Source organism: Perissodus microlepis, chromosome 10, assembly GCF_051167445.1.
Source record: "Perissodus microlepis isolate ML-2025 ecotype Zambia chromosome 10, ASM5116744v1, whole genome shotgun sequence".
In the NCBI taxonomy this organism is placed as follows: domain Eukaryota; kingdom Metazoa; phylum Chordata; class Actinopteri; order Cichliformes; family Cichlidae; genus Perissodus; species Perissodus microlepis.
The window spans coordinates 31984979-31997369 of NC_140470.1; the positions used below are offsets into that span (position 1 = coordinate 31984979).

Below are 12391 nucleotides of genomic sequence, written 5' to 3' on the forward strand. Positions count from 1 at the left end.
TCAAACTGTACAGAATGAGGATGGAAGGTGTTCTAAATAACTTTGAGGATGGCAGGGTCTCAAACTCAAACTAGGTTCTTGAAAACAGCAAATTCATTTCAAAAGGACCCCAGAGGCAGTAGAGCTCAATTCATGAGAACATGAGAATTGTATCATGGATGTCCAGCCTACAAATCTACTGCAGCTGTGTGATGGTATCATGTCAATATGGACCCAAATCACTGTGGCATAGACTCAGCAAGGTTCTGGAAACCTTCCTCAAAAAAGTAAACCAATTGAGAAGCCAAAAGCAGATCAACCGGGTACTAGTATGGGTGTTACATAACACTAGAGAAATAAATAAAATAAACAAAAATAAAAAAGACTAAAATGCATTCCCAAATATTGGAAAAATGTCAATATTCAGTAGGTGGATTACTTAAAAGTGATTGGGTCTTTGTAGTAACTGCAAGTTTCCTAATCCCAGACTCTATAAGTACATTCTGTATATGATTATAATTGCTATTAATTATTATTAATTATTATGCTATTAAATATTTACTGGGAGCTTTCTCATATTTGTTTTATACATGTTTTATCAAACCAGTGTCTAGGAGCATGTTCTTCAGTATTGATGAATTGCATTCTGCAGATGGCTTGTAATGCAGTAATGTAATGTAGCCACCAGGCCCTGGTAAAAACTAGAGAAAATATATGTTTCTGACAAGAAATAGCTACATAAACTCTGTTTTCTATACTTTAATAACTTTAAAAAATGATGGCCATTCTCACCAGAAGCATTTATGGTTTGCAGTCCATGTACTTGGACTGGAACAATCACATGTAAACAGGCTTTTGTGTACACAGGCTGATGAGAAAAAGTCTGGCTTAATTTTTCTGCTAAATGCATCAGACAAGCATCAACTATCATCCGCTAATGATTGAACTGATCTTTACCTTTGGGATTTGAAAGGTTCAGAATATATTAAAGTGCAATTTATTTTGTGTTTTTAACCTGGTCTGGTTCGGTAAAGGATTGGGACAAGAGCTTTTATGCCATATGGTCTTTTTTTTGTTTAGCTACAACCAATGTTCCCTCTAATGTTTCACGTGTCTGAGCAAACACACAAACTCCCTGAGCGTCCCTTGGACCGCTGTGAGCGACAGCAGACGTGTGCACTGTGGTCACGCCAGCATCCAATCCATCCAAGTTACATGTTTATTAAAATAATCAAATTACAGCATTTACATTTATATTAGACTACTTTAAATTAACTGCTTTAGCCCACTTACAATGAAAATTTAAACAAATCTTGTTCATGACCTGTAGTATGTTAGCACTATTGGAAGTAAAAATAACTTGAACTCCAATTTTGAAAACACAACTGTAGAGTCTGTAACTCTGTCTGCAAAATACAGTAAATAATGACCAATGCTGGGCAATTAATTATATAGTTACTTCTTCAAAAAAGTAACTGAGTTTTGCAAACAAGTTTTTTGCAGCTGTTTACCTAAAAATGCAGCCAAGACGTTTTTTTAAATAAACATTTCAAACTATTTACAGAACAATCAGCTGTTCTGCATCAAATCTGATGCCACACAAATTATTTGTGCCACTCCAAAAAATAATTTCTGTCCACTATGAGATGAAGGAGAACAACAGCCTGATACCTGCAGGCCTGACAGCAGCAGATGCATCACTGCTGTAACACCTGTAACATTCAGCAGTCGCCTCATTGTTCTGACACACACAACAAAACTACTGACTACACTACACACTAACTACACAAGATTTGCGCTAAACGTCGCAAATCTCTCACATCTCAAACACGCCGTCACTCCTAAAACTTCCCCCTTCCTAAGCAACTAAATGCCATGTTGCCATATCATTTTTTGATTGGTCCACATGGTACATTTTTTGACCAATAGGAAAGGCTGGGGGTTTTTTGGTTTTGTCTTTGCTCACAGGCTTTGGAGCGTTTTCCTTATAAAACGCTGTTTTTACCGTTTCTTCCCGCAGTAAATATAAACAATGATAGTATTCAGGAAGAAAACCAAACATTGCAGATATTTTTATCATAACTCTGGTTTTATGTGGCCGATCAACACAATTTAAAAACTGGTATAAAGTCCACACTTTGTCCGTCAGTTGTTCCGTCTGTCCTGCTCACATCTCCAATGGTTGTACACGTTGTCATTAACGTGGCTTCACTCCACATCAGCCGCTTTGCTAAAACACCGGTGTCGGCACATAAGGACGCTGTCATAGCCTGTCAGCCACGTTGATTGGCTGCGCATATACGCATTATTGGCTGGACTATGGGATAAGGTGGCATCGTTCTGATCCCATACAGGAGCAGCCAGTCACTGACTAACACTGCAAAACAGAATTGTTAACGTATTTATTTTAATTTCATTTCAGGTTAGATTTTATTTTTTTTGTGCACAACACAGATTTTTTCTGCGCAGAGACCGTGCCAGCAGTGCGCAATTGCTATTGATAATGTTATTAGGAGACACAATTTGTGTATCATCTACATAACTGAAATGATTTGTTATAACAGATTTGGAAAACAGAGTGAGGTGGAAGCAGAATCACTTATTATTGCATTTTCTGAAAATTCAGTGAATAGTCGGCTTTGTTCCTGGTTCAGTCACAGTAAATATAATTGAAGAAAATGGGAAGGACGCTGAAATATCCCCAGTACACCCCCTTAACCCTGCCTGCTGTGCCTGAAATGGAAAATTTATCTTCCTTGCTCTTCTTCCCCTTCTTGTCTTCTCCAGGTCTCTCTCAGGTCGAATTGTCGGAGGAGTTTGGTGGTTTTTCACCCTCATCATCATCTCTTCCTACACAGCCAACCTGGCAGCCTTCCTCACCGTAGAGAGGATGGTGTCCCCCATAGAGAGTGCAGAGGACCTGGCCAAGCAAACAGAGATTGCCTATGGTACCTTGGATGGAGGCTCCACTAAAGAATTCTTCAGGGTGGGGACACATTTCTAGAAGTGCAGACGTTGTAGTCAAGGCAGCAGTCTGAGAAGGAATGTTTTTCTGCAAGCACAATAACACATAGATATTCTCTGCTCCTCCACCAGCGGTCAAAGATTGCAGTGTTCGAGAAGATGTGGTCGTACATGCGGAGTGCAGACCCATCGGTCTTCGTCAAGAGCACTAGTGAAGGCGTGATACGGGTCAGAAAGTCAAAAGGGAAATATGCCTACCTGCTGGAGTCCTCCATGAATGAGTACATCGAGCAGAGGAAGCCCTGTGACACCATGAAAGTAGGAGGCAACCTGGACTCTAAAGGCTATGGAGTGGCCACGCCTAAAGGATCCCCCCTCAGGTAGACTCTGAATCTCCAGATAGAGGATAGTCTGTGCGGGACTAATGTCGGTGTCTTGTTCTGTCTGCTTTTTTTGTGGGGAAACTAGGTCACTGCATGCAAACGTATCACACTGGGGTGTATATTTAAAAACATATGCATTATATATCATGGTCTCATAATATTGGAATGTAGTAAATACAAATTACTACTATTAAAAACTTTCAGCCAGTCTTTCCAGCGCCCTCTGGTGTGTGGATGCCGGCATGTCTAGTTCCTCTGGGAAAAATAAAAAGGGCAGGAAAACTGAAGTTTGCGTTAAAGTTTTGTTTTATAGCTAAAATAATTTAGCAGGGCTGCTTTTGTCTGATTGACATCCAGTAGTACTGTAAGTACATGAGGAATGTCACAATAATAGACAATTTTGTCAAAGTCTTATAGAATTATAAGCAAAACCCACTAAGTGTATCAGAGGTGGAAGAACTTGGAAGATGTCCACTAAAGGATTTATTTATAGTTTGCTGACTGACTATAAGCACACAATAGATTTTTCTGTGACAGTTTCTCAGTTTGGAGCTACTTTTAATTAGTTTGTATAAAGTGAGCTACTTATCAAGAGTTCAGCCCTGCTTAGAGGGTCACAAGATTAATCTGAGGGATTGTGAAATGATTAATTGGAGAGTAAAGAACTTTTACCTTCTGCTTGTGTTGTGAATCACTGGATAATTTATCCTTTTTGAACGTCGCACGGCTATTTAAATGAAACAATGCAAGCAGAAGAATAGCTTCTTCATGGAACAACTTTCATACATCTTATGTTATTGTCTTCGGGTCACAAGCTTAAAAGCTTGGGAGCTTCTGCTTCAATCTTTGTAATGTGTTAATTTTACAAGCTTGTGATACATATAGTGGGACTGAAATGTCAATGTTTGACTCTGAAGTATGGCTAAGTAGAAGTTTTACAGAAGAGGGAAATAAAAATAAATGGCTATATTGGTGTTATATAATCAGTGGAATTACTTTATAATTTACTCTTAGGAACTGAAACTGAGGAGACTTGGGGAAAAAATGACTTCTGCACAGCACAGAGCGCTGTTTCAAACTCATCAACCTGGATGCTGTTTTTGCAGAAACCTGATGACTGGCTGGCATTAACAGAACAGATCCAGGTGTTTAGACATGAAAATTAAATGTCAAAATTGGTATTCATGATTGGAACATGAAAACTAATCTAACCCCCAGAGAACAGCTTTTTAGACTTTTAGACTTGTTTACTGTCTGTCTGTGTGTGTCTGTGTGTCTGTCTGTCTCTTAATCTGTCTTTTTGTCTGTCTTGTCTCTCTCTTTTTGTTTGTCTTTGTCAGTATCTGTGTTTGTCTGCCTGATGCTGCCCTGTCGGCCTTTTTGCTGTCTGTTGTCATTTGTTATGCCCGTCCGACTGCCTACCTGCCCGTCTTCTACATTCACCAGAATCCTGACATCTAAAGTAACATCCTAATGAATCTCATTCTGTGTCTGTCGATCAGTCTTTGAGCTTTGCTGCTGTCAGGTAAAACGCTGCTTTAAGATAAACACTTCGATGAACCTCATTCATGTTTATTTATCAGATATGGCAGTTTGCTGACGATCACTGAAGTAAATAATGATTATTCTGGAATTGAAGTCCCATATTGAACTATGAACAGTTTAAAGTTTTGCATTTGGTTTGGATTGTCTCCCCTTACAAACCAGTATTCTTACACTTAAAAGTTTTACTTGACGTCCACTAGAAAGCAAGATCCTTGCATGATGTAAGTCGTATTATTCCTGTAAGACTGTAGAGTTCCCATGCTTGAAAAATAGGCCTGTGTATAAGAGTAGAAAGGTGCTATTAAAGAATTACTCCATTTACTCTTTAGCATCATGCAGGGAGTCACATACATTCTAGTCTCTGACGTTTGTCACCCCCACTAGCATCCGTCCTGCTAAAGGGTGGAATTCCTGTCTATCAAGGGCATCGCTCCCATTACAGTGTGTGAGGTGTATCACTCCTGTTGCAGACCAGTATTTCTGAGCATGAAGAGCCATACTCACATCAGACACGGCTGCTCCTAGAGCTGGGCTTCCTCACTTTCATTACAGACTGTCAGAAGTGTCACTTCCACTGCAAAGCATGATGTAAGGTGTAGCAATCAGGGAGGACATCATCACTCCTGTCAGAGAGTGGTCTTTGTAGGCTTGAGGTTTGTCACTCCTGCAGATGAGCATAATTCCTATAGATGAAGAGCATCACATCTATTAGAAAGTAGGGCTGTGGTGATTCTTCTGTTCTGGGCAATGGGATTCCCATCCATAAGGAGCATCACTGCCTAATTTTGTGATAGAAATCAAAATATTCCCTCCCCCAGTGATCTGGGTCCCAGATGTGAGGTTTTATCACTCCTGTATTACAGTGAGATTACTGTTGCTAGAGAGCAGAGTCCCAGATGTGTTTTGTGTAATTCCCATAGGAGAGCTGGGTCCCCAGGCACAAAGAGTATCAAGGAAAGAGACCCAAGTGACGTGTGCTGTTTGAACTGCAAGATGGTGTCACTACTGTAGCACAGCAGGGCTACAGCTGTGAGGCTGATTGGAGTAAAGAATACATCAATACATAAATAGGAAAACAAGCAATACTCTTGAACAAATGAGCCCAACCTGACATGTAAAATTTTAATGAATTTTTTCCCATATAAATGTTACATTTGATAACAGATGAGTTGTTGGTTTAGTGCCATTTAAGGTGAATTGAAAAACATGGCTTTTGTCCACAGAAGAGGAAAACAAAACAGAAATTGAGCTGAAAAATATAACCTGAGGTGGAGTTGGTGAGTTTTAATTATACCTGACAGCAGCATAAAGTCACGTTCTTCCTTTTTCTTTGTTTCATACATGAATGAACTCAGTCCATGTTTTTATCAGATGTTCAGTGAAAGAACATCTTGTTCTCATTCTCTCTGCTTCATGTCAGCAATTTACGGCCAACCCAGAGTCAGAGAAAGGCAGACGAACTAGAAGAACAAAGACTGCACCATGTGGAATGTGATATTTTTTTCCCTTTGAGTTTTGAATCTATTTAATCCCTAAAAATAATCTGTGTGTAGGATCCGACTCAATCAATCGATGGATCAATAAGTCACTTTGAAATGCAGCTTGCATAGAGAAGGTGGTATGTATTTACCTCTGCTCCCTGCTGTAGATGCAGGAAGCACCAAATCAACATTTTTTTAAAAAAATATAAAGGGTTGAGTTTTTGTCATCAGTTGCTTAGCAACACAGTTGTGTTAAACCCATTGAATGCTGAGCATATTGTATAATCAACTTTACACATCAAAAAAATGAGCTCTTGAGTTCTCTGTGAGCAGTCTGCTCTCTCTCTCTCTGGGTTGACCGGCTCTTAGTACGAACAGATGACAATAAAAAAATCATCAGTCGACTTCATTCAGTCTGCTTTCTGTTCATCATCCTTCTGCTGTTTCCCAGCCACTGTTTCTGAGCCTTAACCATGACTGTGTTTCTGCAAGATTTGTTCCAAATGACATTCTCACAGTTTTCACAGAATCTGGTTGATAGGATTCAAACAAATGGTAGTTTTTTGTGCCAAAATGGTGATTTTCTTCAATAAAGTGCCACGGGGATGATGGGTTTTTGTAGGCTGACTTGGAAGTTAGCGTCACCCTGATTCCTTTGCTACAAAGCAAAACAGATTTTGATTTTTGAGTTAGACTATTAAATAAGCTCCGTGGGAAATAAAAGTTTTGGATACTTACACATTTTGTTGGGCATAATGAGGTCCATAGGCTTCAAAGACTTAAAGTAAAACCTTCAAAATTTATGAAATGAATATTTACTTATGTACTTGATGTTGTAGAACAAAACATAAAAATCTCTGAAGTTCATATCAACCACAGTCCCATTCAAAATTCCTGCTGACTGCGACAAGGGAATTGGAAGTGCACAAATACTAACTCATTTCTGGATTGTAGGACTGGCTTCTTTGATATCCCAACTGAGATAATCCTGAACAATTAGGAATACCACCAATCTGACCAAACATAGCTGTGTGAAGACATGAAATGTAATTTAGCAGGAATCTTCTCAGTGTGAACACAAGCATCACTTCTGTGAAGAGTTACGCCGGGTTCAGACTTTTTGATTTTGTTCTGACCACATCAGAATAAAAGATAAACTTTGTTCTGGCCACTGGGAATGATGAGACCATACCAAATAGAGAGGTTAAAACCTCGAAAAAATACATACATTTTCCTGAAAACATTTGAGGGGAGGAGTAAATATGTATTCATTTAGATAGTCAACAGCTAGTTTTCAGCTTTGCACAGCTAGCTCCACAAGTCATTAATTAGCAGAATGGGTAGCTCCTGTGGACACACACCATTACTCAAGACATACAGCTATCAGCACTGTATCCCTTCCTTCCATTACGCATGCCTTGAAAGTAAGGTAGCATTCATGATCCGGAAACAATGTTTAGTCTGTCTCAGTCATGAAAAGCAACGATTTTTCAAAATAAAAAACAAGTATTCTCTAGTCTGAACCCAGCGTAAGTGATTCTCCTGATATGTCAAATTTGTAAAATTACTATTTTCAGCATCTGATTCACAAACATTTTTAATCTGAATTTAATCTGAGTTTTTTCACACTGAATTTATACAGATCTTTTTTTAAATTAAATTATGCACTTTAGAACAAAACTCTTCTGCTGCTTTCACACTCATCACATCATCTGTTATTGACATTTCAAACTGAATTACTGCTGCTCATTGATCATTTTATTGATTTACCATGTACCGTTCAACATCATCTGCTGCCTTCTGCCACACTATAGTTTTGATCATTTATGGTATGTAAAGGGGAACAACAAGGACATGTACAATGACACAAAATTTATATTTAAAAGACATTTACCCTTTAATTTGAACTGATTTACACCTGAATACTTGACTGGTGTTCCGCCTTTATTTATCAGGTATTGACTAGAAGTAAATGCAAGTGACGCTTTGCTGCACAGTAGTAAAATGGAATCATTTTCTGTTTTTTCGACCCAGACAATATTAAAGTGCAGTTTACCTTTCCTTTGGTTTTGGGAAACTTGCCATTCTGCTACAACTAATGGCTGAGTTTAACACAATCCACTGAAGCAATTGTTGAATGAGTGAATCAAGCCAGCCATTTACAAGTCAGAGCCAAGAATGAGCTATAGACAATGCAAATTAAACCGAGAAGCTGATGCTATATTGGCATCGGCGTAGTGCCATTGTTTCATAAAATAATGAATGCAGTGATTAGCCTTGTTTTGGAGAATTGGGACCCAACCAGTGAGACCATTGTCAACATATGCTACCACTGAAAATATGCTCACAAACAGGAATTTTTACCAGTTTTACTTATAATTAGAGACAGAAATTAAGGTGTTTGTCAAACATTTACTATTGATTGTTATTTACTTTAAAAGTCTAAATGATTCTTGTATTATAGACCACTGCACTGATATTCCATTCAGTATTGTATACTTATTTATGACATTTAATTCAATTCAGTTTTATTTATACAGCACCAAATCACAACTACAGTGCCCTCAAGGCGCTTTGTAATAATAATAATAATAATAATAATAATAATAATGGATTGCATTTATATAGTGCTTTTCAAGGAACCCAAAGCGCTTTTACAATTCCACTATTCATTCACTCTCACATTCACACACTGGTGGAGGCAGCTACAGTTGTAGCCACAGCTGCCCTTTATATTGTAAGATGGACCCTACAATAATACATACAGAGAAAAACCCAACAATCATATGACCCCCTGTGAGCAAGCACTTTGGCGACAGTGGGAAGGAAAAACTCCCTTTTAACAGGAAGAAACCTCCAGCAGAACCAGGCTTAGGGAGGGGCGGGGCCATCTGCTGTGATTGGTTGGGGTGAGAGAAGGAAGACAGGATAAAGACATGCTGTGGAAGAGAGACAGAGGTTAATAACTAATTACATTTAAATGGGCATCACACCTTTAATTGAGTTTGACAGCGGTGTTTCTCCATTTAAAGACCACAGTGTTCGGAGATTCAAAAGAGACTGCATGAGTCCTGTAAAGTAGACAGACAGACAGTCACTAGTGTGCATTACCTGAAGATTTTCCCAGTTCAGAAAATTTGATAAAAAAAAAAAATGATGGCATTTTTCTCTAACTGTAAGTATTTGGTCTACTTGCATTGTAATGTTCACAATGCAGGAGGAAGATGCAGGAAAACAGCATGTTACAAGGTCTGGGCTGAATAGCAGTGAATCTGTTGTTTTTATGTACCATTCATTAATAATATCATGCCTGTCATAGGTACACATGTGTATTAATGTTGCTATCTTCACTGTGGCAGTCGTCTGTTCATTAACACCAGGTTCCCTTTTATCCCTTATTGTTACTATCATCCCCGTAGAAACCCTGTTAACTTGGCAGTGTTAAAACTGAACGAGCAGGGCCTGTTGGACAAATTGAAAAACAGATGGTGGTATGACAAGGGAGAGTGCGGCACCGGGGGAGGGGACTCCAAGGTCAGATCACCGTAACCCCAACGGGTAACGACAGGCAATGGCACACCAGGGTAACCGGCAATAACCCAGAATTCGCTACCTAACTAAAACACTCCGGATGGCACCAATGAAATGCTACAGGAACCTTCTATTTGGTGTCTTTCTCATAAAATTATTACAGATAAGCAGGAGGTGATAGAGCCATCAAAACTGTGACCTTCTTTGTCTAAGACATTTTTGAATTCTTACTTTCTGATCGATGGGGTATTTTACAAAAGAAAATCTTTCATTACTAAAAGACTAACATCCACCTTACTTTCAGTACTTTTTAGTACTTTTAGTCATGTAGAAGGAAGATGGTGATTTTCTCCAGGTTTACACAGTGACAGAAAGGTTTTCGACCCTGGACTTGAACAAAAGAAGTGACTTAGGCAACCAGAGACTGGACCAGTGACCAGCCTTGAGAAACAATGAACCCAGCCACTTTATAGGTGAATGGGGCTTTAGAACCCTTTGGGAAACTCAGGTTGTCTACCTGCATTTATACCAGAGGAACCAGCAAAACTTGATTTACATATTTAAAGTCTAGGAGTTGATTGCTTAAATACTGTAGTGTTTCATACTACTATAGGACATTTATCTGTAAATTTATTTACAAAAGTAAAAGATTGGTGAAATACGTCCCAACCGTCTGTCTTAGGTGTTTCAAGTGTAATATGGATAAGAACAATATTTCAGAGATAGGAAGGTGGACTGTTTTACCTGTATAAATATACAGCCTGACATTAAAACCAACTTTTGTGGTTCTACCTCTGGTTGCTGTGACATGTCATATGGGCAGAAGGTTGTCTGTGGCGTCAGGCAGTATATAATTAGAGTACTCAAAAGTTGCAAGATGGGACTTCCCCAGATTCAACATGTTTATATGCCTGGTTTAGATGCTGGATTGAGTTGGGATCTAGACTTGCCTAGACAATGTCTGTCTGGGTTTCTTAAGGCTTTCTGGAGTGGTTTTTGTAGTGTGGCAGTACAGGTTGTCGGGCTGATGAAAGCGGAGGAAAGCCATTCTAGGACCCGGGGTTTCCTGGAACAACACTGAATTGTAAGACAATAAATGCCTTTTAGTGACCAAAGGTTCAAAGGTTGTGGCTGATTGGTTCAGCATACAAATCTAGTCTGTTCATGGAGTTGAAGAAAATAAATCCTGGCTAACTAGCAATGAATTGATAAGTACTAAGCCGACTTAGTAAAATACCCCTTCAGTCAGTTTTGTCAGTTCAATCTTATTCCAGAAAAAGCTGTTCAGCCTTACTCGCCTAGAGACTACAGTTTATAGTATGCAGTCTGTTTTTTTAGACAGCTTATGACGCATTCTTGCTCAGAAAACCCAAAGTTCCCGGAGTGTTTTCAGCCCTTGCCGGTTACCCAAAGTGATATAGTAATACACATCTCGCACGTAGGGAGTCAGGCTAAACCAAGCTAGATGGAGTATTAATGCATATCACTTTGATGCTGACATTTTCCAGAGTTTTCCGTGTGATTGTGCCTGTTTTTGTTTGTTTGTTTGTTTTTCTTTCTGCTGTTTTTGAGGTGTTTTCTGTAGTGTTCCACAGCTACTGTACTGCTAAAGTCACTTTTGCTAAAAACGTTGCTGCCACCACCACTGCTGCTGCTGTAGCTATCGCAGCCCTGTTGCTGTGCAGCTGAACAATAACATAAGATAACATGGAGGTGCATAATGTTATTTATGTTATTTCCAATTCCCCTCCCTTCCTCTTATGGTTCTTTGAAGAATCCCAGTAAACCTAGCAGTACTGAAGCTCAATGAACAAGCCGTCTTAGACAAGTTGAAAAACAAGTGGTGGTATGACAAGGGGGAGTGTGGACACAAGGACTCCGGCAGAAAGGTCAGTTCTTGAGGCCTGGTCCCAAGGTCATGTGTTGGTTAACCCCCTACACCACCCCACCCAATCCCCTCCCCCCTTCCCTTATTAGTTTCTGAAACTCCAGCAGCTACACTGTAAAAACAAAAAAAGTTGATCTAATTCATATTTTTGATCCTTTTTTCCACATTTTTATTGACTGGTATGCTTTAAGCTAAAAGGGATCCTGGTACCAGGTACTCTCACTATGACCTAATGGAAAACCCTGAAAACCATGGCGAACTGTGACGACTCGATCCGAGTAGGTCCTAATGGAAAAGTTGCTCTATTAGATCTTCCAATAAAACTACACTTGTAAACAATGACCAGTGGACACAACAGGAAACGTGTTTTCAGTAGAGTAAATGTTTTAGTGAGATTTAAGGTGCTCATTGGGTATATTTTGTTACCCCTTCACAAAGTGTCTCAAGTCCTTAAAGTAAGGCCTCAGTAATACAGGCCAAGGGACCTGCCCTGGAAAACCTTGTTTGACAGGGAAAAATATGTATTTTCCAATGATTTGGCAAGTAGTGCTGTAGTTTGCTAACTGTTCCTGGGTGAAATCATTCACAAAGATGGTGCTGCCAACAAAAGTTGTGCCAAC

At 39.2% G+C, this 12391-nt stretch overlaps 1 protein-coding gene across 5 annotated transcripts in view; it reads left to right on the top strand.

Annotated features, from left to right (window-relative positions):
- LOC146379685 (glutamate receptor 1-like) overlaps window positions 1–12391 on the top strand; it is a 110482-nt gene that overhangs the window by 85488 nt on the left and 12603 nt on the right. For 2 of the 5 annotated variants that reach the window (XM_084941016.1, XM_084941013.1), the window contains exons 14-16: window positions 2767–2965; window positions 3076–3323; window positions 11658–11772. In XM_084941016.1, coding sequence (XP_084797142.1) covers window positions 2767–2965; window positions 3076–3323; window positions 11658–11772 — 562 coding nt within the window. The other 3 variants (XM_084941014.1, XM_084941012.1, XM_084941017.1) reach the window with 2 other exon arrangements.